The 26,921-nt window shown below is 42.8% G+C and overlaps 1 protein-coding gene across 3 annotated transcripts in view; it reads left to right on the forward strand.

The window, feature by feature from the left end:
- The first annotated feature begins 21,704 nt into the window (after positions 1-21,704).
- The window catches only part of PIK3C3 (phosphatidylinositol 3-kinase catalytic subunit type 3), a 74,063-nt gene continuing 68,846 nt past the window's right edge, over positions 21,705-26,921 (forward strand). For 2 of the 3 annotated variants that reach the window (XM_063319647.1, XM_063319648.1), the window contains exons 1-4: positions 21,705-21,863; positions 23,501-23,689; positions 24,191-24,334; positions 26,624-26,753. In XM_063319647.1, coding sequence (XP_063175717.1) covers positions 21,796-21,863; positions 23,501-23,689; positions 24,191-24,334; positions 26,624-26,753 — 531 coding nt within the window. In that variant the 5' untranslated portion in view covers positions 21,705-21,795. Of the gene's footprint in view, positions 21,864-21,985; positions 22,245-23,500; positions 23,690-24,190; positions 24,335-26,623; positions 26,754-26,921 lie in introns of those variants that run through there. The other variant, XM_063319649.1, reaches the window with a different exon arrangement.

Here is a 26,921-nt window from a genome sequence, read left to right on the forward strand (position 1 = left end):
TCAGGTTCAGAGACTTGACTTTGCCTATTTCCTATATCCCACTGGGATTTAGGCAGGAGTTAACCAAGCCACTGTTCAAATTTAGGGGTGCCTAGGGTATGTTTTCAGGGTAAAAGCATAGACACCCAGAGAGGTTATGATTCCCATGGATCAAACAGCTGAAAGGAGGTGTGGTTTGGATGACACTTTGAGACTATGTTTGGCACCAAAGGCCTTCTTTGGGAGTGCTGCTGAAATGCATTTGTGAGCAACAGAGCAACGAGCTTTACAGGCAGTGTTTGCAATTAGAAAAGGTTTAATCTCATCTAGTTTTTCCCATTTCACTGGGTAGCAGTGAACGTGGAGTTGCCTGGAGTCGCCCAGGCTCCCTCCAGTGAGAGGTAAGCAGAAGGGACTCCTTCTCTGTAAGCTGTGCAGCACGAGTTACCTTCTTCATAGTTGTGTCTCTCTCCTTCCCCTATAAGAAGGAACCTGGATGTCCAGCTCAGAAAAAGAAAAGGGGAGGCTGAAAAGATGAGTCTTGCTCGACACAACACTCTTTCTTCCCAAAGCCCTGTCCTAACACGCACGGAGTTTACACCAGACAAAACTTTGGGAACTGACCACTCATTTCAAAATCTTCTTGTCTAATTGGAAGATGCTCACTAGCACAACACAGCTTGTTAATTATGAAGCATTAAACAGATGAGGCCAGATTTTGACATCTTGACAATGATGGCAATCTTGTATACAAATAGTCCTGCTGCAATAAATTGGACTGTTTGTGCGAGGGGATCTACCCAAGGCTACGAGTGACTCAGTGTGAATCCAAATCTGACACCTAATATTTATAACAGGGGACTAGATGACTCAGGGCTTTGTAACAAAACGCGGAGTTTTTCAGCCTCCGGCTACCTGCTTTCATCTCCCCGCTGTCAGCCGTGACAAAAAGTCAGCACCGCATGACAGCTGTTCGGAGACATCCTAATGAGGGGGTTGATGTCGGAGGTCCTGGTGGACATCACCCGGCAAAGCAGCGCTACGCCCGGGCCTCCGCGCTGGCCTCCGGGTCAGGGTGGGAGCATGTCGGGCGGCGTAAAGAAACCGGCGCCGCCGCCACTCCTTCCAGCATCTGCTTCGAGGGGAAAGGAGCATCTCGGCTCGCCGGGCGCAGGGAGGACAGAGCTCCCCATCAGCATGCACGACCAAAAATAACCCCCCCGCCTTCCCCCAGCCCTGACAACTTTTGGCTCACCAGTGAGGCCTAAACCGTGTATTCTTCAGGGAGCGCAGCAAACCCGGAGACCATAATTAAAATATGTTAATCTACACTGGGCACTTACCCATGGATAAACACTTCCATTTGGCACTATTTCCCGCAATCTTCTTCTGAGATTTGAGACTGATCTCAGAACCCCACTCCTTTCCCTTTTGACATTTTTGGGCTTACTTTTGAGCCAAAAAAATTAAAAAAAAAAAGAAAGAAAAAGAAAATAAAAAAAAAATAAATAAAAGGGAAGAAAAAAGAGAAATAAAAAAAAAAATTAAAAAATTGATGCTTTTTTTTTTTTCGTAAGCTTTGTAATTCCAGTTCGTTTTTACTGAGGGTGGGGGAATGCTGTAGCTAAGCTATGTGTTCATTACAGCCAGGGGGGAAAAAATGAGGTTGGCTCCCAGTTTTGCTTATGTTGTTAAAAGAGCCTCTGAAGCTGCAGTTCTGGAACAGGTCTCCTCTTTCTTTGAAAGCATGCTGTTTGATAGACTGTCATTTGTCCCCTCCTTTCAGAAGAGCCAGCTGGCAGCTAAGTGCTAAAGCCAGTGACTTGCATGTGTTTTTCTGACATTTAACAAATGGGAACAGCTTGCAAATCTGCATTAACTCACTCTGTCTCACAAATAATCATCGGCTACGCGGTGTAGACATTCGGAACATTAGCGCAAACACAAAAGGGAGCGGGAGTCTGTGGGAAAAACAAGTTGGCAAATAAAAGATGTTTTACTAAGGGACAGATATAGCTTTTTTGGTTCAGATGGAGGGTTCGGATATAGCTGCTGAAGGTGGGGAGTGTGGGGGGTGATGGAGGTACGGGGAGCGCATGGCGAAGGGAACTAATCCTCTCCCTCGAACCGCAGGGGAAGCTATCGGATTTGCACCTGAAATGAGAGCTTCTTTCACCTACCATTCACGAGCGTTTATCAGCGGAGCATTTTCATTTTGCAGCCACCACCTGAGATAGTCTGAGGAAAATACAGAAATTGCACCCAATGCCAAGTTGTTTCCCCATCAGTGCTTCTGTGGGGGAGCTTACGGATGTCCCTGAGTTTTTCTCTTTGTAAATTAACATGGGAGTCTGTTACTAGGATAATGAATACGATGGGATGGTTCAGGTAATAAAGGAGCACGGATAAACCCAACACATGATCAGTTCTGTGGCTAAAATACAGCGAGCAAAACATTTACCTCCTAGGCTTAGGTGAGGGATTTGGACTTTTCACTTGAAAAAAGAAATGGATACTTAATTCCTTTAGCCTTTCTGAAAACTATAGCCACAGCTTTTAGGGAGTGAAAGAAAAACCCAGCTGTTATGTCATCTTAATCACTATTTTCTTCCCCCCTTCTAGGGACTGAGTAAGGCACATCCCCAGGTAATAATGTGGATTTTTTTCCCCTGCACTAAAAAAGCCCCCCTTCCTTTGTAGGCTCACGCTCTTGTGGGTCATGAAGTGACATAAACCACATGTAAAATGACGGGAAAGCCTCATGTATGGGCCATATCAGTTTGGGACGATCGTCTGCTTTTGTAATAGCACCCAGGCCAGGACTCCAGCATTTAGACCAAAAAACCTTCTCGCTGAAGCTAAGGATGAAGTCCTGTGCCTGGGAGTCATCACAGCTTCGTGGTACCTGCAGGGGCATCTCCTGAGGCTGTGAATAGTGAGTTGCAGTAACAGACTTGGTGCCCCTCCTCGCACAGAAGAAAATCACCACAAGACTGGCACAGTGAAGGGGATGCGCAGGCAGGAGATGTAACTTCCAGACAGAATCTGATGGATCTGAGTGTCATTAAAAATCGTTTTGCCGAGTGGACAGGTAAGTTACTTTGCATTCCTGAGAAGGAAACATTCCTTGGCTGCCCCCATGTAGCACACTAACATTTCAGAAAGTGTCACTCAGTGTGAATGCATTCATATTTCTGAGATAATTTAATCAAGAGGATATAAACTATGTATGGTATCGCTTTGCCCCTGAGTCATCCTGCCCCATGCTAGTTGCAGTTTAAAATCTTGACAATATGCAAGTTTTTAACTAGTCTCACTGGTGCCAAAAAAGCCTAGAATCAGACCTCATGCCAGCCTTCCCATGAGGCAGGATGCAGCAGCCCCGAACACCCCGTGAGGACGTGGCTCCTCAGGGCCCTGCCTGGCCTGTAGGCAAAGCCTCAGCGTGCCCAAGAAGTCATAGACAGCCGGACTCTTCTCCCACTGGGAGCAAAAGCAGCCCCACGCTTTCCTGGGTGTGCCTGTGCAGGTACGTGCTTCTTGGTGTGCAAAACCTGTGTCAGAAAGAGCAGCAGAGCCATAGGTGCTGGGTGCCTTTGTTTCCCCTCACCGGAATATCTGCAGGCACGCTTTTTGTCTTTTGGGGGTTAAAGAGATGGGATTTTAGGCAAATGAGAGTTATTTCTTGTACTCAGCTCTGTTCTCCCCACCTTTCCCTGCAAAAAAATATTTAGTGTGCTGGTAAAAATCATCTGGTCACTCAAACCAGCTATAGGAAGTTCAATGCCATGGATGATAAATTATATGCACCATCTCTAATTACTCTGTCACCTGTTCTCCCGTAAGTACTGGGCAATTGCAGTGAAGCCTTAAGTGGGGAACTCAAGTCACACTTCCTATCACACGTCCAACGTCCACTGTACTGTATTTGCCCCTCTGAAACAGAAGAGCTGCCATTTTTCCTGTAGCATCAACATTTTTCACTGCATCCCTCTACCTCCTTCTCTCTCTCTTTCCCTCCCTCTCTCTCTATCTCGCAGCACTTGGCAAGTTTCTCCCTGACAAAATGTCCATCTGTAAAAAATAAACAGAACAATAACACCTTGTAGGCATGATGTAAGTGTTGCCTGGGTTTTATTTTTGTACGGATATTCATATATTTAATTAAATACAGTCCTGGCAGCTTTGTAATTGCTTAAGAGTATTCTAACAAAAGCCTAACTGCTGAAGTGGGCAGAATTGCATGTTCCTTCATTTTTCTTGCTCTCTTGTAGCATATTCTGTGCAGTGCAGCAATGAGTGTATGATTTACTATTGTGCTGGAACAATCTCTGCAAAATCTTACCTTCGATTCCCCTCACCGCCTCTGACTGTTCAAATGTACAGATGCACAGTTTGGATCCGGACTGGTCTCCAGGGAAGCTCGTGGACCACGTTCATCCCTTGTATATCTTCCTTGAACCCAGTGAAGTTTCACCATCGCGGATGAGCAAAGCTCTGCAGTGGTTACAAGAGGTACATGAAACCACCCAAAAGGTACTCCCTTCCGGACTGTGAAGCAGCAGATCAGACAGACAGATGGAGCGACAGACAGACAGGAACAGATAGGATTTGATCTGAGAAGAAGAAATGGTGAATACTTTCATGGCAGAGCTGGAAGTGATGCAGTTCTAGGGAAAAAATTGGAAAGGAATTCCAGGGACTTGAAGGCAAGTTGAAACTAATGAAACAGAGGTTACCAACTGGAAGAAAGAGAAAGGTGTTTTCAAACATGCTTACATCAGGTCCTATACCTTAACCCCCTTGAGGTTATAGGACTCATCTGGCCAACAGATACAACCAGCATGTGACTTTTGAAGACGCTGTAGAGCATCCTTAGAAAACACCACAGAACAAAATAAAAAGTGCCCAGAAGTTTACTTCTGAACAACCTTGATTCTAGAAAATAAGCAACTCCTGGCCAGTAGCTAGTCAAACTCAGGAACTGCAGGGTAAAACTCATGTTCAAAGGTTTCGCACATGGACTCATTACCAAAGCCAAGTCCTTTGGTGCAAAGCCATTACGTGAGAGCAAATCTCAGTGACGAGATCAATGCTATGGCTATTCCTGAACCTTTATTTCTGTGGAAAGAAGTCCTGTCCACAGGGGCTGCCATGAAGTTAAAGAATGGACATTGTCCTCAGGGACAACTTGTCCTGTGCCAAGGAGCTTTGGCTCAGGCCCAGAGCTGTTGGTTTTGCCATAGTCAGGCAAAGAATTATGAAAAAGCAGAGAGAAACTCACCTTTTCCTAAAGAAGTTAGGCCTTGGTAACAAAGCCATTCCCTACCAACTCTCTGGATGATTTAACACCATGTAACATTTTTACATGCACCTTTCCAACTTTAATGCCATTCACGGTTGTTTGTATAAAGATATAGCAGGATTGTTTTGTTTTGTTTTGTTTTGTTTTGTTTTGTTTTTTGTTGGATGATCAGGGATACCAAACAAATATTTGGAGGTTTTAGAGCTCAATGGCACAGAATACCTCAGAGAGAAATCATCTGAGATACTTTTAGAAAAGATCTAGTGGCATTTTTTTTAAAGATTAAGAATCAGACTAAGATTTTCATGTACATTAAGCAACAGTATTGATCTGCATAGCTCTGGGGACAGCGTATAGGCAGAAGAGGTCAGGAAGAAAGGCTCCCAGTTGCAGAGCCGGGTGTTCAATGGGAGGAACTGCAGGGAGATATTTCTCATTCACAACTTCCCAGAAAATCTCACTGACCTCTTCAGTGCTTCTTCTTCCTGTAAAAATTTATGTGAGGAATGAACCCAGACCAAAGCATCCGATTACTATTGAGCCTGGGATGGAATGGGAGAGGTCACCCAGCACAGACTGAATAACAGTTTTGAGTCCTACTGCTTCAAAATTGGAATGAAAATCCAAAATCTGAAGCCAAAGTACTTTTTCAAATTTCCAGGTATCCACTGTAATATCATTCCTATACATGGAAATTTCTCCCCTAGTCACTTCTGGAAATAGACTATCCCTTCTGGAAACTAGAGCTGGAAAAAAGGAGCAACTGTAATTGAGCTACCTATTCTCTAGATCCCGCTACCTATCTCTTCCAGCCTTTCCCCTGGAAAACAGAAAAATTGCGAAAAAGTCAAAAAGTAACACACGGGCATTTATGGGTGTGCAGGCATGTGTTTGCATGCATGTGAAAGAGAGAGATGGGGAGAAGATTCCTGTCCCAGAAGCGTGATTAAATCCAAAGCAGGTTGATAAAGGATCTACTGTAGTAGGATGTATTAAAAAAGAGAGTTATTGTATCTTCCGAACTGATCAAGGTGATAAAGTAACTGATCACACAGAAGAACTGCAGGAACTGCACCCAATTCTACTCGATGAGTAAACAGAGTCCTGTGGCTCATTCAAGAGGCTATAAATTTAAGCTTAGTATTTCAGGTCTATATCTAAAGAGTGACAGAACCTCATATCTCCTGATTCATCCAGAAAGAATGCATCATCTTTTTGTACCAGTCTAATCAGGAACGCTTTTGCCATGTCCATTTTTCTTTTTAAGTCAAAAAAGGCACAGAAGAGATTTAGTCTTCTTTTTTCTTTCTTTCTTTTTTCCTTTTTTTTTTTTTCCCCCCCTTCCTGGATATGGGGGAAAATAAAACCAACCTCGACTTCGCTAAGCCTCTGACACAGGTACCTTGACTATACATCTCACAGTAGACCAGCTCGTTTCAACCCTGTGCTTTAAGTACCATCTAGTGGTTAGAAATGTATTTGCATGGCTCTTGTTGGAGGATCTTCGCATTCAGATTTCTGTACCTCTTAGCGACGAACTAGTCTCATCATTTTCTGAAACGAAATAAAAATAAACAATCTGCCATTTATTATTCCTCCCCTTTTTTAAAAGAAAATAAAATCTTCATGTCTCTTTACCCACCTCATCCCAGTTCCACCAGGAACACTGCAATATTTAGCAACTTCAGAGAAAAAAGGGCTCAAGAAAAATGTAGCTGTGCCTTTTTTCCTTTTCCAGGTAGAAAATAAATGTCAATGCATGATCCTTTTTTTTCCTTATATTTTTTAAAAAAAAAAAAGAAGATATTTTCATTAAGAGCTGAACCCATATGTCTCTGAATATGCATTTGAGAACTGGCCTTCAATTTGAGCCATTTATTTCTTTTGAAAGTATTGCTCCATCTATCTGTCTGTCTTAAATTAATATCTCTCTTTCTGTGTTCCCCTTTCCATATTGCCTGCCATCTGTTATGTGATCACTGAGAGGTAGCGCCTGGTTCGCTTGTTTGATTAGTTATCCTGCTTTCTGTTTCAGTGGACATTGGTTAAACGTACCCACGGTGCTGCTCTCCTGATACCAGCAAAGTTATGCCATAAACAGGTGGAGGTGACCTCCTCTTTTCCACCAAATCTGTGTGATTCTTTCCTAACATAAGGCTCCAAATGCCAGTTACGTAAGTCACAGCCAGTCACCTTTAAATAATCGTTTGGGAGAAAGTAGATTTTGTATCATCCTAAAATAGGCACTTACAAAAGATTAAATGAAAATGTGGCTTAAGGCACCTGTCTTCTCCCCTGATTACAGAGGGAGCTCATCGATGCAGGTCAGAGGAGGCCCCTGGACCATGATTTGGTTCCTTGCTGTAGACTTTCAGCATTGGTCAAGCTCCCCCAGGCATGAAAGAGCCTTCAGAAGACCTGACCTGTCTCCAAGTGGCAGCCCAGGGCCAGAGGGTACTCACAGCCCCTGAAAGGGCCCGAGATCGGGTAGTGTGAGTCCCTGCATACCTAGCCTCTCCCTGCGTCCGGGGGAGACCTGTCAGTGCAGCCTGTGGATGATGCTGCTCACCCAACAGCGGGCACCAGGACTGTTCCAAAGCTCCCCGTGGGCCACCGGCAGTGCTGACTGACTCCTACGGGCTGTGAGGACAGCTCAGACACCAACCTGGGCACAAACATCCCCAGGTGTCTAAATTCGAGTGTTCTACTTATGCACTCTATCCCACTCAATACTTTAGTCAGCTAAAATTTGGCAAGACAAATTCCACCACGGAAGGTTACTAATTTCACCTTGTAAGTCTAACTGGCAAGCGATGTGAGAAAAATAAAGACAATAAAACATTTATCATTCTCACACTGCCTCAGCACGGGTTATTACCCTCTCGGAGTTTGTCCCCACAAACATTCAATTTGGTGTTTGTCACAAGTGATGGAGCAGGATCCCATAAAGAAGGTCCTGCTGCTGCTGCTGGAAAATGTTTCTGTCCCTGGATCTTGGTCCCAGCCTCTTATTCCCTCTCCCCCACACTGGAGATTTCCAGCCAGCTCTGCATGTAGCCATAGCCTAACTCCAGAGACAGGAAGAATGTATGCATGGGAGGAATTTTTACACGACAGTTTAAAAAAAGTCAGTTAAGTTCCTAATTGGGAAAAGCAAGAATCATTTAACTACATCCCATTTGACAAGATTTAGAGATTGCACCTTTTCTTGTTAGAATACCGCTCGTGCTGCTTATATCATATATCATAAATTGCTGCCTAATGTTGAGCTGTGAAGTTTCATCCTAGAAATTCTTCTGGAGACATTTTGACATGAGCACAAGATTTATGGCTGGGCAGCTAGTGGATCTGACGTCTGTGATGACAGATATTCTTTTTTCAAATGAGCATAATGACACTGAAAGGAACGTGATCAACCTTAACATCACTGAAGTCTTTTCCTGTGAGTTGCAGGTGCACCCACATGCAGATTTCCGAGGAATCCCCATCAGCAGAAGCAGCGGCATCACATAAGTTTACTGAGCAAGAAAAATGTTATGTGTTTGTTCGGTCAGGCAAATGCATTTTGCCTGCAGGGGTGGGGGGCAGGAGGGTGTGATGGAGTCCTGGACTGAAGGGAAACTGGTGGGGAGATCCTGCTCTTATGCTGGAAGATATTGCACATCTGCGCGCAAAAGCACATTTCTGTTACGTTACCCAGAGCGAATAGTTTATTACGTATCATTACCTCCGAACAACAGATAATCAATTTGGATGTGTCCTTATTTACCTGGACAAACACTGGAAGGCTTTGCAATTTAATGGCCTAACTGTTTGTTAGAACAAATAGACCTATTCAATTCTGAGATCACAGTCAATCTGACGGTTTATAGCTGGTTGGTTTCTGCTTTCGAACTGTGAAACCCTGATTTGTTTTCAAGGTGTAAAATTAGCAGCAACATTTTCACATGCTAACGGATAAGTCCCTTATTGAAACATACGAGTGCACTTGCTCGCTGCAGAGCAAAAACAGCCTTGCTCAAAAACCCAGCACAAAGCCTGTGGCCCGCCCGAATTTCACGGAAGCCCTGGTGTGATGCCAGGTGTGAACTGGCCCAGCCGCCGGCTGTCTGCACAAGAGTAAATTTCAACTATTAATTTACAGGTTGAAGCAGGAGGTTTTCCCGCTCATTATTAAATTATACTATTTGTATACAGCTCTGTAGAGCCGCAATGAGGTGCTTGAACCGAACATGGGCATTTAAAACAGTAATTCTTCACTTCATCTCTGAAATTACTAGCCTTGGTAAATCATTCTGAACATGGAAGAGGGGTGCTCAATCACATCCCCTTGGTTTGGCAATATATTCCACCTTGTAATCACACCAGTGTAAAAAAGCACAAAGTTAAAAAAGTGAAGGAATAGCTGATCTCAGACATCTGCCTTCCTATCTTAGAAGCCAGGGGAGTCAGAACAAGATACAAGTAAAGGGAAAAACAAGAGGAGAAAATGCATTTTATCGTATTAATGTGTTTGTTATTTTTTCTGTTTAGTTGGATAAGCCAAACTAAACCCTCAGAATCAGAGCGCCAAGGTAAATTTCGAAAATATCAAAGTGGACTTCAGTGAGAGAGCTGAAGATGAAGAACGGAAAAGTCTGGCAAATGAAACAAGCTCCAGATGTAGCAGTTCCAGTGAAAAGCATCAGGCCTGTAAATCTGCTTTTTGGCCAGTGTGGAATGAGCTGCTGTTTCCAGTACAAATATCAGCTCATCCAGCAATATCCCAGCATTAATCTGCTTGAGAGACTTATTGGAGTTTGGACTTCTAAAGAAGACACTTATTAGGACGCACTGATGTATATGTGGAGTGTATGTGATAAGGAGATGCTCCAGAATAAATAGTGATGCTCAGAGAGGATGCTTCCAAGTGGCACGTGGGTGCTCCCAGCACTCTCCATCCAGAGGACAGCTGCACACAGCTATTCAATTTACCTGCACTAATCTGAATTTTTCATTGTTTTCCTTTAACTTGAATATCTTTTCCTCCTTCCGGGGATTTGCCCCCATAAGGAAAGATAATTATACAGTAATAATATTACTTCCCTGCCTTGCCCCCATCCCTTTTGCTCTAAAAGCCCAATCTCTTCTAATCTCTCCACGTAAAATAGGTTCTCTATTACCCTGTTAAGAGTCCTTCTCTGTATCAGCTCCATTTTGGATTTGTCTTTTTGTGATCAGTAGAGCCTCCAAGTTCCTGCTAGAATTTTTTTGTACTTACCTTTCTTTTGGTTGCATCACTTCAATGATTCACAGACATCACACAACTTCTAGAAAGCCCAGTTCTTTCCCCTTTCGCAGTAATAACTGATCTCTCAATTTAAATCAGAAATGGTTAGGTTAAAATTCCTCCAAAGCTATTTCAAAAGGGATCCTATCAGTAACCTGAAGGAAACATCCACGTCCGAGACAATGTTTTGACAAAGCCCATTTACGTTTTGGTTATTTTACCCTCATCCATGCTGAGATGGGTTACTTTTTATTTAATAAATATTACAACTTAAATCATAGAGATTGAATGGAACAATTTGCTGACTTTTGTGTTACTTAATCACCAGTCTACAGAGAGCAGATGCCTTATTAGAGATGTTGCAAGCATCTCAAGGAGGTTGCATGTGAGAAGTAAAACCACGCAAGACACACAGACAACAACTGCCCCAGTAGCTCTAACTCAGACCGGGACATCCATGAATTTAGGATGCTTCGTTGCCTTATTCAATTTCCAGTGATACTGGTAACATCTCTGTTTAAAGGCTCCATCATCTCATAATAAAGCTAGTGCACACTGCCACTTAGATTTCCCCATCATAAAGCTTCAAAGCACTCTGGATCAGTGGTATTTTGCTTACTCTTATGAAGCCTTAGATTTTTTTCTTTTCAGTTCTTGACATAAGTGATCATATTTGACAATCTTTTCTTGAATTTTCAATTGAAGGTTTTCATCAAATGGAAGAAAAAAAATAATTGCACAGCGAATCCTTCTCCTTCTTATTACCATTATCGCTAATATTATCATTGTCATTACCCAACACAGACGTAAATTCTTCAGCTCTTTTTAGCTTCTTTCTGAGGCTTCTTGACTTAGAATATCTGTGAGTGCCATAGGAAAGGCTTTTATTGGAGGTCCTGAATAAACTTCCAGAAACATTTTTGTACCAGAGTGCTATGGGGATTTATTTAGTTATTGCCAGGGATTCATCTTTAAATTAACTGTGCCTTTATAGTACTAAAATTCTGCTTTTTCATTAGTGACATAGCTTAATTGCTTCACAATCAGGGGAAAAAAAATTAGAAAGAAGAAGAAGAAAGGAAAAAAAAAAAAAAAGACGAGCAGCAAATACCTGCCTGACTTAACCACATTAAGCAGCATGGTGCAGAATATAACTTAACAGTCCAGTGAACTGTCAGTGGCAGAAGTAATTGGAAATTGGTGGGATAGTTCTTCATGTGATGGGGATGGGAGTTTTTCATGCCTATTTTTAATGGGCAAATAGCTCTCAGGGCAGCTTCATATTCTGTCATTAATTTGTAAAGATCCTTTATAATGTAGAAAAGTTAAGATAGCAAAAAAAAAAAAAAATTCCAATTACATGTTTAATGACTTGGCATTTGTGGTAATGCTATCTAGCACTAATTCACCTGTTAGAAAACAGTCTATCTTTTAGCCCCTGGGGTTAATAGAGTGCAAAAGCCTAGTCTTATCAGAGGGTGGGAGAAAAGTGATTAATTTTTTCCTACAAATAAGAAAGGAAAGCAAGAATGACAAAATTGATTATGATTTTTCAACTTGCTTTTTGAGCTCGGACTATTTATTAAATATCTTTTTAAGGAAAATAACAAGCTTTTAATTGGTGTCTGACCGGCCCTCAGCATTTTGCGGGGAGGCATGGGGGGACCTCAGTCCCTCTGTGCCCAACACGAACACCTGCTGGAGAGAGGCACATACCCATACCGTGTCATGAGGACACAGGGATGGTGCCATGTAGCCCTCCCTTGGGATGAAGGCCTGCTTTCCTTCTACATGGAAATGGCATCCATAACAAAAAATGTGGTTTGATAGCTAATAGGTGGACGGATGGATTTATCGTGTCCTCAGCGGCATGCTCGTAACTACACTGAAATCAACAGCAGATGCTTAAATGTAACTAAGTGCAGAGTTTGCTCCAGAACAGCAAAGAAATACAGTTTATGCAAACACCCATATTCATTTACATGCCTGTCTTCATCAGTCGCTGCTTTATTTGCATCTCACCCTGGACAAAAGGCTAGCCAAGGCATTTGTAATCAACCCTTCCATTTTAAAACATTTAAATAGACTGTACTGTAAATTGCATATTCTAACTGACTGCTCTGGTGTGAATTTCTGAGCCCACTGAAAGGAAGAGTGGCAGCATTTACTGTGTTTATGCTACACCTTCCTTTGCTTAGTACCAGACTTGCCTGTGTCAAGGCTAAACCAGGATTAGAAACAGAAATACTAAATGATGTTAGAATTCACCCAGTCCTGTCTAGCCCATGTAGAACACAGAGATACTGGTAATATATATGAAAAAAACCAAACAAAACAACAAACAACCCCCCCCCAAAAACCACCAAGCAAACAAAAAACCAAACCAAACCAAAACACCCCAAAAGAAAAACAATTGCCATCAGTCTAATCTCTAAAACTAGCAGGTTCACAATAAAGATAAGTGCTGTCTAACGGCTGGAAAACAAGCCCGGAAATCAAAGCTTATGTCCCCTGTTCTTAACTCAGCTCGTGTCTCATCTGTCAGGAGCTAATGAAGGCTGAACGCCGAGCATCCAGAATATTGAAATCCGGAATTCTGTAACTTTGGGCCTTCTGAGCAGTCAGCCCGTACCACTTGCTCTCGAGCCCTTTAGGGTCAATTACGGTTTTATCACTAACTGCAGTTGGAGAAGAAAACATCAACTTCATATTCCCTGTACCTCAGCACCTCCCATCTGTGGCACGGAAGCACCCTGACCATTCCGGATGTGTCTTGTGTGATCTGGCGGTTAGAGAGGAAACACATAAATCTCAAATTAAGGGTGGGATCCACCTCGTTTAATACTAGCTTAGAAAAGCAGTGCTTAATACAAGTAGGTCATCTAGGTTATCTTTAAAAAACAGGATTGTGAACAGTGGTACACCCCGGCCCCACACAACTATTGAAGGTAAGTGTGATTATATTGCTTTTACATGTTACCATCTCCTTCCCTTGACTCTAAACCAAGGTGAGACTAGTCTAGAGAAGGTAAAATTGTGTATCCTACTATAACAATCTAGTTTTAAAGAAATTAACAATCTTTTGCTTATGGCCTGATGCCTTATTTGTATTCGGATGCTTTGGAAATGGACTCCTCTGGATGGATGGACAGATGGACGGGCTAAATTTTGTCTTCAGATGCATGTCAAAACTCACTTCTTTTTGGTTTGTTTTTGTGTTTTTTTTTTGTTTTGTTTTTATTATTTTTTAACTTGCTATTATTGTTGCTTATTTGGAACAACCTAAAAGAGATGCTCAGCCACTTCGGGGAAGCACAGCGTGCAGGTGAAAAATATGACCCAGTCTTATAAAAGAGTCAAACGTGTTTTCCCTAAGTTAGTTGAAAGTGATGTGCCCTCATTCCCATGGCAAGGAACATTTTCTTTAGTGCAGCTGACAAGTTTCTCAAGGTGTTTCTGCACATCCTGTAAGGAAAGCAAATTGTCATCAAAATTGAAAATTCAGATTATGGTTTTTTTTTTTTTTCCCCTGAAGGTCCTTGGGGCTCTTGAAATGCTAAGCAGAAAACCGAGCTCAATGCATATGGAGGAGATTTTCATATTTTAAAAGACAGACAGAGTGTCAGCCGGCAGACACAGCAACTCCAAGAATCTTCAAAAAGACAGTAGCAGAAAAGTTTACTGCTTGTTCGGCGGACACATTATTTTAGCCTGTGTTCTGCACACTGAGAGACAGATTGCCCAGGGTCAGAGGGTGACCCTGCCCTGCAGCATGAGCATTATTCCTTTTTTTTTTTTTTTTAAAGTGCAAATTTACATTTGGCTGCAACCTGCCTCCTTAATGATGGGTCAGCCTTTTGTGCAGGTATGAGCTCTGATTGATGGGGCACGGGGATAGGAGAGGAGAACGGAGAAAACAAGTTTATAAATTTGACATAAGATTTGAATCGCAGCAGGAACTCTGCCAGTCTCCTTAGGCATAAAATTGGACTGGCTGGAGATATGTACTGCATGTGTGATGTTTCAGCACTTATTGCTTTCATTATATCTTTACTTACTCAGTTAACAGACTACTGAACTTGCAAAATCTGGCAGGCTGGGTTTTTTTTAAACAAATTCTATGATGGGGGAAGGGGAGGAGGAACCAGAAAAATCTCAAAATTGCATCCCAGATCTTCATTTGGTGTAATCCAATATCATTTAATTGATTTCACTGGAGTTACAGTGATTTTCTCTAGCTGATGACCTAACTCAGTATTTTTGTTTTGCTTTAGCTTTTTCTTTTCTTTTTTTTTTTTTCCCCTTCTGAACAGGCTGTGTTGACATTTCATGTTTCCTATTATTATTATTACTTCCCCTTCTTTGTTTTCGGAATTATATGGCTTATTGACTAAACAGCATTAGAAAACTAAAGTTAATGGGCCAAAATCTTCCCTAGCACAACTTTATTGAGTTCAAGTTATATAGGGATGAATGAGTTCAGGGACTCCTCCAAAGAGGGTTATTACAGAGGCTAATATTGTAATAAAAGGGAAGTCCACAGCTTTGTTGTCATTTTGATGGAAATCAAATGTTGCAAGAAACCCAGTGCTTTCATCTTCAGCTGATGTGATAAAACCTGAGAGTACTGGGCACAAAAAGGTAAAATCACACCTTGTTTTAATGGATTAGAAAAAAATCTTTTAATATTATCAAGAATGCATTTAATAATACTCCTGTTCATGTCTACCTATTCCCTGGAGCACTCTGAGTTGGACGGCCAACCAGAATGGCCACTGAGGGAGGGGCTTAATGACTGGTATGACATCTGTCCCAGGAGCAAGGTGAGACTGTGAGGATCTGGTTCCTTAAAAGTGCAGAAATGCAGCACCAACCTAGATCAGGGTCAGAGAAAACAGACTTTTATGGATGGCACAAAAAAAAAGAATGTCATTCCTAACCAGGAGTGTCTTAGGACAACCTTCTCATGGTCTTAGTGGAGCTGAAATCCTTTTTGCTTGTAAAGTGGAACTCACTGAGAGACTGAAACAGTTGGTGCTGGTAATAGTAAAAGACAGGACTGAATGTGTGGAGAGATGTCCACAAGTCCTGGGTTTCCCTGAGGAGAAAGAATAATGCTGCTGTTCTTCAGCAGAAGGCTGGGGCAACAAGAACCTGGTAAGTTTGTTCAGTGGTAGTGTCACTTAATGAGAAAAGGCCTTGGCACACACTAGACAATTAGAAAATACCATACTTCTTACTGTACTGTTTCGGAGGTAAGTTCTCTAATAGCAAAGCACAGCAGAAATGCAGAAGAGTAGATGACTTCTTCCTCAAAGATCTCTAATATAAATCTATCAGTCATTAGTTATAGGAAAATATAAAATCAGCTAGAAAGTGAACCTCGTCAGGTAAAACATCATTCCATAAACCTAAGTTACTGGCGGTCTGAGTTTTCAAATAGAGCTTTATGCATGCCTTTGTGTTATCTGGATGAGAATCCACAGGGCCACCCTCGTGAAAGCCTCACCTCTCTACAGGGGTATACGCTGCTGGTCAAACACTCAGTTACACTTTGCACATTTACTCCCTGCTCCATATGGTCTAGACATGAAAGTTTTCTGAGCACATTGCAGGGACAGCTTTGTTCCAAGGCTAGAGTTATGAGACGGATCAGTTTTTGGACCAAAATGATACTACTAGGTTTGAATTTAACTCCAAACAAATGTGTTTTTTTTACACCTATCTAAGGTTCTGCATGGATACTTATTCACTATCTACAGTTTATGAATCAATGACCTGTTAATGCACCTATAAATAAAGGTAAAACATACATTTGTGGTGTGTTCTTTTCTTAAACCACATTCTTACCCATTTTTAACAGAAATACAATAACCACTGTGTTAACCACCTCTCCACTGTGGTTCTGAAAACCTGCCCATCCTTGTGGTATTTGAACACAAGGAACTCTCTCTGCTGTACATGCAGCATGTAAAGTCTTTCTCGGGATATTACTAGAGGGAATAAGGTGTTTGCCAATTCAGTTTTGTTCCAGTTCGTTAGTGACCGAAAAGTCACTACCATCTGACAGATGTACTACGGGTTACGTATAGTTTTTAGTTGTGTCAGTCTGGATTCTAGTGGACAGATGTCCACACTCAGAAAAGATGAAATAAAGCAAATCTGACAAGACAGCTACTTTCAGCAACTTTGCTGAAAGTCTTTACCAAGAATGTGGGACCTGGCTGAACACCTGAACTGATCAGTCCTCTTGGTTATCATTGTAGTCCCACTAACAGGAAATAGATGGTGCATGAGGAAGCAAGGCCATCCTTGGCAAGGTGGTATATATTTCTTATTAGGACTGAGGGGTTACGTATGTCTCTGTGGCTATCAATCGAATATGGACTGTGAGTGATACTTTTGCTTCAAAGCAAGAAAAATAGCTCTGTCCCCTCCAAAGAGAATCGTGTCAGCAGCAGAGCGCTCTACTGCTCCCACTGTTTCCTCGATGCTTCACCTCATCAGGCTTCTGGGACCTGACAAATGATCAAACTGAAAAACAAAAAAAAGGATGGGTGAGATATTAATGCATGAGCAAAGCAATGAAGACTGTCAACCTCATGCTTCTATAGGTTTTCCAATGACAAGAATGGCATAGTATCAGTAAATAACTAAATCTAGGTGTAGCTAGCCAGTTACTTATAGTCTTCATGAGAAAAGACAGATTTCTCTGCGTGTCTTTCTTAAAAAATTTGTAAACAAAAAATTCAACAAAATGTGTTGAATTAAATTGGTGTTTCAAGATCAAATGCTCAGGTAAATGTTAGGACACGACTGGAACATATGTTTGGGCTGCGCTGTGGAAGAAAGCCAGGGCCTGTCCCACTGCCCCAGCCAGAGAGCAGGGCAGACTGGGGTACGGCCAGGGCAGCTCCAGCCCTGGCCATCAGGCACCTCCATGGGGATGGGGTATTAGCCCAAGAGTGGGAGCTGGCTCAGTGGAGCCCATGGCTGGGCCAGGCAGGGCTGTGGTGGAGCAAGAGACTGATATCTATGGCATTGCTGGGACACAGAACTCCCTGAAACGGGGTCCTGGGCCATAAGCAGGGGTGACTGGTGACCATTAAGGCTTATTAGTCCCTCAGGTCCCTCTCAGTTTCACACCAAGGCTAGAAGGGACAGATGCTCTTTTTCTGTTGGCATGATGAAGGTCAGAGTTTGCTTCTCAACACACTTGGAGCATCAGCAGTCTTGACACTCTGGTTTGCTTTCAGAACTTGTTCCTGCAATCACATATATGCAGTTGCCCATACAGTGTGTGCGCTAGTTCATTCCCGGACTCCCTTCTGGAATATACTTATTAGTCTCCTTAAAGAAGGATCCCAAGTAGACTTGCCAGGAGAGTTTGCTTATGGGTGTGCTGCAGATCGGCAACAGAACAGATGTGCCTTGTTTGACACCCAGCACTTGGAATAATCCCGCCCTATGTCAGCAGGACACAGACACTCAACCACCACAACATGCCTTCATGCCATGCCCTGCATGTCACACTGTAAAAACCTTCCTGCAGGCTGCATAACAACCCTGACATTATATCAGGCACTTTGAGTTGGAAAACACACAGAGAAATAATCATGTCTTTTTGACACAAGAGCGGTTACTGAAGCTTAGAGAAGAGATGGACCAAATACAATTGCAGTTGGGATACAGATGGACCTGTCTGCAGGGGCCAAGTCAGGATAGCGTAGATGATGGGGCCAAGTCAGATGATAGCATCAGGATAGCACACACAATACTCGGTTTAGGGGAAACAGCCTACAGTGGCTGTTTTTAGCAGTATAGACATTTCCGTGTGTGCCGAGTGCCCTGAGGGATCCAGGGAAATGGCAGTAGAGAGTAAACAGGATAATGCCCTTATCTAGCTCTGTGTCTGCTCCGTACGGAAGAGCCCTGCTCAGCTCTAGTGTGCCACCTCGGCTGTGGCAGTGTGGCATCTCGTACAGACACTGTACCCGCCTAGACATCCGTCAGCTCTGGCAAGATCGGTGTCAGCAGTGTAGGCAGTGATTCCCAGGCAGACATGGTATGTTCACTACGGCATTTTCAAAGCACTTTCGGATCCTTCAAAATGAAAAAATACTCTCTTTCTCAGCCGCTATGGCAGTATTTGAAAACTTAGAAAAGCAAGGGTATTAATACGAGGAAGTAGTATAAGGTGACATTTTTGATTGAAATTGCATCTTTCTACAATTTTATTGTCAAAAATGTCTTTCCTAAACATTTTTCTCCTCTTTTGCCTCCCACAGACCTAATCTAGTTATCTAGTTAGACACACTGGAATCTGAGAAAGTTGGGAAATATACCACTTCAAAACCTTTTTTTAATGACAACTTCAGAGGTCTTCTGTAATTTTTTTTCCCTTAGCTTTTTTTTTTTTTTCTGATAAATAAACAAAACTTGAATAATGACGTAGAAATGTCTCTGCAATGGTGAAATCAATGGTGAGATTCTTTAACTGATACTACCAATTCCATTAATTGAAAAAGGATCCAATTTTCCCTGAGCAAAATAATACCAAACCAGGTACACACATGAATATACTTGCCGTTTGTGTACACACAGAGATATACTTTGCTTAGCTTTAAAATTTTGAGTTTTATTTGTCTGATAAATTTTTAGTTTTATGTTTTACTATTTCTCCACAGGCAAGAGGATCATCTTTGTTATGGAAAGCGGAGATTTTTATGTAAAAACTGGGCTGGAACCAAACTAACAAACAAACAGAAGCCATCAAAAATTACAAGGCAGGCAATAAATGAATGGCAGCTGCCAGAGCTGTAGAAACTGTAAACGTGATCAAAAAGTGACAAATTAAGATAGAGAAAGCTGGATAAACGATCCGTTGTTGTTATTTTAACATCATCTGTGCAAAGAAATGTGTTAATTTAATTATGTTTAAATTACGTTTTGCACGCACGACACATGATGGCTTGGCAGTGCTGGAAAGCAAGGCTTCATTTTAGTGATACAAGGTTTTGTGTCATGGCCTCCTCTAATTTGCTAGTTATTTTGGAGAAAAAGGAAAAAAAAAGACCTCCTGTTTACAGCACCTGAAGGGGAAAAAAAAAAATAGCGTTGAGATGAAATAGTCCTTCTTTCCTTAATGAAGGGCTCTTCCACTGCCTCAGCCTCTTCCCCTGTTGCTGACTTGCAAGAGGAAAGGACTAGACGACATGTCCTTCCACATCCAACCGTTAATGGTTCTTGCTGTGAAATTGAGAACGTGGTGGTTCCAAGTGACAATTATCGTTCTTTTAATATGAACAGCACATGCTGGGAGAGAGCACCTGTGTCTTGATGCTTCCTCAGGACTAGCGCTGCCATCCGTACAGTGAGCTACACCAAAACTGCACTTTTTATACTTTACATTCAGCAGCGCTGAGAAGATCAGTAGCTGTGGTGGATCACAGAACACAAACCTCCTCTTTAGTCGGCCCTGGCTGCTTTGCCTGCATAGAGTAAGCATAGGATAGTAATGATATGTATATCTTTGTTACTTAAAAGTGCCTGTAATCCTTATTAACCCTCAAAACAGTAGGGATTGTTTAAAATCATATGATTATTACAATATGTAAGTCGTGGGTGGTTTTTGGTTGCCAGTGTCAGATGCAGAGACATTCCGCGCAGATTTTACAATTTTGTTTTCTGTGAGGTGACGATCGCTGACCACCTACTGCTGCTGACAGCTGAGGCTTCAGGAAAAACAATACTCTCAAAGTAAGCGTGGTGAGACTCATGATAAAAGCACTGCGACAAATTCAGTGATTGACCTATAATGTCCACGTCCTGCACAGCGTTTGCTGCACGGTGGCAGAAGACAACTGCCGTTTCTACTCGTCCTTCTTCAGAGCCATCAGTACCATAAAGCAAGAAGCATTAATTTTAAAATTACCCAGTGTGTGACTGTCCCTGGAAAAACATACGGTGTATAGTCTGCAAGCCTCATAGAAGCAGCATCCACCTTTCAGGGCACAGAAAGGTTTTGGAGATGAGGGATTTGGCTGCAGTATGAAGAATTGCAGCCTGAGGAGACAGAATCATAGAACCGTCCAGGTTGGAAGGGACCTTTACGGTCATCAAGTCCAACCATTAACATAGCACTGCCAAGTCCACCACTAAACTGTATCTCTCAGCACCACGTCTACCTGTCTTTTAAATGCCTCCAGGGATGGTGACTCAACCACTTCCCCTGGAAGCCTGTTCCAATGCTTGATAACCCTTTCTGTGAAGAAATTTCATAGAATTGCCTTGGTTGGAAGGGACCTTTCGGATCATCTAGTCCAACCATCAACCTAACTCTCACAAAAAAAACATCACACCTCCAAGCACGATGTCTACCTGTCTTTTTAATACCTCCAAGGATGGAGACATTTAAGGCACTTCCCTGGGCACCCTCTTTCAATGCTTAATAACCCTTTCAGCGTAAAAAATTTTGCCTAATATCCAGTCTAAACCTCTCCTGGTACGACTTGAGGCTGTTTCCTCTTGTCTTATCACCTGTTAGAGATTAGGAGAAGAGACCGACCCTCCCTAGCTAACCCCTCCTTTCAGGGAGCTGCAGAGAGCGAGAAGGTCTCCCCTCAGCCTCCTCTTCTCCAGGCTGAACACCCCCAGCTGCTCCTCACCAGACTTGTGCTCCAGACCCCTCACCAGTGCCGTTGCCCTACTCTGGACACGCTCCAGCACCTCAATGTCTTTTTTGTGGTGAGGGGCCCAAAACTGGACACAGCACTCGAGGTGGGGCCTCAACAGTGCCAAGTACAGGGGGGCGACAGTGTGACATCGGCCCTTCAGACACATCACCCTGGACTCGGCAAACCCTCCCTGCCCTTAGCTGGGACCGGCAGCCATCTCGCACCCAGCCGGGGCACCGGCCATCTTGCCATACCTCTCCTGGAAGCGGCCATCTTGAGTGCCGTGGCAGCTGGCGGCAGCCATGGTGGGGAGGGAGAGTCGTGGGCGCAACCATCTTGGGCCCGCCCACCTCAGCTGATTTAGGCTGGCGGACATTTTGGTAAAGGGCCGCCACAGTGGCCTCCCCCGGCTCCTTCCCTCCCTTAAGCGAGATGGCGGCGGGGGCGCATGCTCAGTGCGCGGCGGGGCGCAGGCGGCGGGGCCGGACGCTTATGCCCGCGCGCAGTTGTTGGGGAGGGGCTCGGGCGCTGCTGCGGCGGCGGGCGGGGCGCCGTCAGCAGCAACTATGGGCGAGACCGAGAAGCTTTATTATGTTTACAGCTGTGACCTGGACATCAATGTGCAGCTGAAGATGTGAGTTGGGGGGTGGGAGGGGGGTTGGGGCTTGCGGCGTCCCCCTGCTCCGCCGGTGTGCGGGAAGCGGCCCGGTCCCCAGCGGCTCGGGGGAGGCTGGGCCGCCCGCCCGCTCCCCGGAGCTGCGCTGGGTCCCGAGGCCTGGCTTCCTCGCGGGAGCCCGGTTCTGCCTTCACCGGCTCCGGGAGCTCCTGGGTGCTGCCGCCGCCGCTCGCTTCCCCCGGGGCCGCGTCCCTGTCAGCGCGGAGCGGGACGGGCCCGGGGCCGCGGCGCCGGCAGGGCCGGGCTTCCCAGCTTTGCTTTAAACGCCTCCCAGATGTTCGTGGCCTTAGGTCCTGTAAGAGGTAAAGATGGGCTGTCAGCTCAGCGCTAACGTCTCTGGTAAGCTCTCACCTGCTGGTGTCACTCCTCGGTGTTACGCGAGGGAGATAAACTGGCGACAACGCACTTTCCTACTTGTTTGCGTGCTCCTTAGAAAGCAAGTTGCTCTTCGTCGGGTCCTTTGTTGTAGGTGCTGCAACACGTAGGTATGTTCCTAACCAGGTGTATGCAAGCACTCTTGCTGAAGCTGATGTTATCACACGCTGATGTATTTGCTGGTTCATTTTTTTAAATTTTTTTTGAGTTTTCTGCATCGCAGCAGTGGGATGTTTACATTTGTGTAGGAGGGATGTGGCTGGTTTTAAAATGTAGTATGCCTAATGTTGCTACTTCATATTGCACTTTGTTTGGAAAACTAACTTGGGAAAGCATATTCGGAGGTTGTTTAACTTCTTAGTGGAAGATGATAATCTGAAGTTAGGTGTATGTGTCCTCTTCGCTAATTCATTCTGCCTAACGAAAGCAAAACTAAGATTTTTTTGTGTGTATGTGTATCAGTGTACATTGGCGTGGAATGTGCTGTGCTCCTTTCTTGCAAGAAACTTGTTCATCTACTCTGTAGTTTTTTTGTGTGGTACAAATAGATTTTTGTTTGATGGGAGATTGATCTTGCATGCCTTCCCATTGCCACCGCAGTTCCTTTTTTGTTTTCACGTGTGCATCCGTAGTCAGATATTTAATATGCATGATTGTTTTCATCATGGCATAGCTGAGGCCCGAGAAATTCCATCAATTTACTCTAACACTAGCATTCTGCAAATTGTTGCAGGGCTTTAATCAAGTTTGATTTGAATAGGCTGCATAGTTGAGCTTTGATTTGTTGTTGATTTGAGCGATGAGTGGCATCCAAATCCAGCCATTTGTTTTAGTTTTTTAATAATAGTAGCATATATCATCTCATTCTTGTCCTGCTTAGTGTACCTCATTTGATGCTGTCTGACAATCTACAGCTTGTACTTGGAGACGTTATCTCCATTGAAAAGACAAGCAAGTAATTCTTCCTTTCCCTGCTCTTCCCCCCTATATCAGTATAGCAATAAATTCTGTGTTTGCTCATCATTTCACATCCTGAGTTCCTGTACAGTGTTTGGATTTCACGCAAAGTGAGGATAGCCTCAGTACTGGGTAATCTGAATATAAGCTATGGAAGTAGAATAGGACTTTTACTGCGGATAAAGTATATTTTGGTTTAATTATTTTTTCTCTCCCTCCCCCCCCCCCCCCCCCTTTTTTTTTTCTTTCCCTTCCACACATAGAGGAAGTCTGGAAGGGAAAAGAGAACAGAAGAGTTACAAAGCTCTCTTAGAAGATCCAATGCTGAAGTTTTCAGGACTGTATCAAGAAACTTGCTCTGACTTGTACGTAACTTGTCAGGTGTTTGCAGAAGGGAAGCCTCTTGCTCTTCCGGTTAGAACTTCCTACAAAGCTTTTAGCACTAGGTGGAAGTAAGTGACTGCCTTTTATTTCATATTCCTATTGGTTACTGGGGTATCAAGTTATATAAATAAATTGGTATGGGGTTTTTTTGTGTGTGTGTAAGAAAGATTTGTTTTCTGTTGTCTTCAAATAACTTAAGTTTCTTCAAGTCTGTATATGGTTATTAAGTGTTACCCTAACAGCACAAAACCAACCTTTTCGTGTAATGGGTAAGTGATAAAAATGTTATTTTTGTGTTTGGGTGTGGCTTACTGCTTAAATAACTTCTGGGGCCTGGACTAGCACATTTTCTTCCTGATAACTGGACAGAGATGAAGCCAGAGTGTTTTTCCTTTGGTCGCTAGCCTTCTAATCATGCTCAAGGCAAGTATTTGAATAGTTAAAGCCCACAGGAAAATAGTCCATCTGCCCTTAGAAATTCATATTCTAAGGAGAGTCTGAGTTGTATAAACTAATAGAGTAACTTGAATTATAAAGCTTTATGATTAATTAAAAGTGTCTCTCTGCAGCTGGAATGAATGGCTGAAACTGCCTGTGAAGTATCCAGACTTGCCTCGCAATGCACAGGTGGCTCTGACCATCTGGGATGTATATGGACCTGGTAAAGCAGTTCCTGTGGGAGGAACAACGGTCTCGCTCTTTGGAAAATATGGGTATACTTCTTTTTCTTCTATGGTTCAGATATGAAGCTCACTTGTGAATAGTAAGGTAGCAGTGGTTGTGACAGTTTTTTTTTTTTTAATTTTTTTAAACCAGGTGAACAGTTCCATGCTTGAAGAATCAGATTCATAGATGATTTATGCTGTTTCTTTCTGAGTGTAACTTCATACATGCTACGGTGTTGTAAAAAAAAAAAAAGTCTTCTCTTGTATAGCACCAAAGTTTAGGCATTTTTTTTTTTTTTTTTTTTTTAGCTCTGTAAGCTTGGATTTTAAGGTAGCAAACCCTGAAATCACTTCCTATTTATACTTTTGTAATGCATGGATGCCAGTACTGATTACTCAGCGCTATTTAGTTGGCTTGCAGTTGGGCTGTTAGTGCAGTATTTTTTATAACGAATAAAGTATAACTCAGTAAATGAGAATTTTTCAGAATTAGTAATCTGTGATCCAGTAGTGGGTGGGTTTAGTAAATTTGTGGATGGTAACACTAAGCTGGGAAGGATTACAAGTGCGCTAGAAGGTGAAAATACATCAAAAGGGTCTTGACTAAGTGAAAAGCGAACTGTAAAAAAAAAAATAGGATGCAGTTTAATGAAAAGCACGGGGCACTGGTACTTTTTGCAGTTTACTGTAGTCAGGTACAGAATGAGGAGCAGCTGCCCAGGAAAACAGATGAAAAGATTTGTGTTTCATAGTGAACCTTTGAGTTTTGCATGATTGAGCATCATGATGCGCTTGTGAAATGTGCCAACAGCATTGAATATATAAACAGTTTGCAAGTACACCCGTCAGGGAGAACATGGTATCCTCCATCTCCATACTCCACTGCTCAACAGGGATATGTTCAGTTCTACATAACTGACTTTGGGTAAGTTGCTGACTACTGAGAGTCTAAGGGAGTCCGTGTCATTGAATGCCTAGCATGAGGTGTGGTGTTGGAGGAGTAAAGACAAGTGAGTCTGAAGAAAAGACTAAAGGAACGCTTTTCTAGTATGTAGGTGGCATTGGAAAATGAGGAGAAATAGCCTTTTTTTGTCTTGTCTGTGGATGAGAAGTAATAAGGCTAACTGAAGTGCAGGAAAAGTTTAGTTTAGCGTTAGGAAAGCTCTTCTAGTGATGCTTCAGTGCAGAAAATTACTGTAGAGAGAGGTTGTGTCTCTGTCGTGGAAGATATTGCTTTGACATTGACATTGTTTTAGGGCAGAAAATTGAACTGGATCAGTTGTACTGTGCCCCAAAGACTGCTGGTAGCTTTAAAAGCATTAGAGCATAGTTTCTGGAAAAAAGATACAATTTATAAATGAAATCTACTTTTGTTTCCGGCATGTGGGGCCTGGGGGAAGTAAATGGACAGAAAGCAACAAATAATTTTGAAATTTTTTGTAGTTTACATTTACTTGTAAATGGAAACCCTTGTAGTAGTACTCCACAAAGTGACGTGTAAATTCAATGTCAGATGCTCCTTCTAGTTGGTATTCCTCATTTTTAATGGTTGACTTCAAGTGTTCCTTCCAGTTGTATTTACCTGAAGTTGTTAAGAGTTAAATGATCAACTCTTACTGACAAAAGTGATGCACTTGATTTCTTGGAGCATCTGTTATAGGTAGATCAGTACAAATGTGCAAGGGAAGCAGGGTTTTCAAGAGAAAAGGTGTGGTCAGTTACCCTGCAAAGTTCAGTTCATTGCAGTTTCAATTACCAATTCAATTTCAAGCACAGATGGAGAAAATGGTGTGTTGAGGGTTGTGGGTGGCGTGTTTTTTGTGTGTGTTGTTTTTTTTTCTTTTTATTTGGCAGCTCAGAAGGCTGCTTTATATCAGTTCACCTTCAAATGAAACTTAGATAGTTTTTTAGTTGAATTCTTTTTCAGACTGGCAGAACAAAAGTCAGTATTATCATTTGCAAGTCAAGAGGAATACTTTCTGCTTCATTACAAATAATAAAGCTATGAAGGTCAAGCTCTGTCCTCAGTTTGTGTTTGTACCACCCCACTAACTTTGGGAATTGCCCATTTTTCTCCCACTTGCCAAATAAGTTATCTCAGACTTACTCATTTTCTTCTAAACTCTGTGCCAATAAAAACGAAGGCCGTAGAGGGCATGAAGTGCAAGGTACTTCTGCAGTTCAGTTAAATTATGCATGGCAGTGCGTGTTTGTAGGTTTGGCACAGGAAGCTCAGGAAGCTACTTCATTTTCTTGTAGCTGCTGCTGTACTTTGATTCCTGACAGCTGTATTATTTTGAATTTACTGAAGCGATTCTGCATTTTTTTTCCCTGCAGTATGTTTCGTCAAGGAATGCATGATTTGAAAGTCTGGCCCAATGTAGAAGCTGACGGCTCGGAGCCCACCAAAACTCCTGGGAGAACCAGCAGCACAGTCTCTGAAGATCAAATGAGCCGCTTGGCAAAGGTAACGGAATAGCAAGAACCTTTAAGATGTATGTGAAAAGCTTGCACTTCCACTGAAGTGAAACAAAGACAGGCTTTAATGATGACCGGTTTCCGATCTTGTTTTCTCATGTGAAAGCTATCTTCTTTTGATTGTTTAGGTATTTCACTGGATTTATACAAATGAGTA

The sequence above is a fragment of the Chroicocephalus ridibundus genome, chromosome Z, assembly GCF_963924245.1.
Source record: "Chroicocephalus ridibundus chromosome Z, bChrRid1.1, whole genome shotgun sequence".
Taxonomy (NCBI): domain Eukaryota; kingdom Metazoa; phylum Chordata; class Aves; order Charadriiformes; family Laridae; genus Chroicocephalus; species Chroicocephalus ridibundus.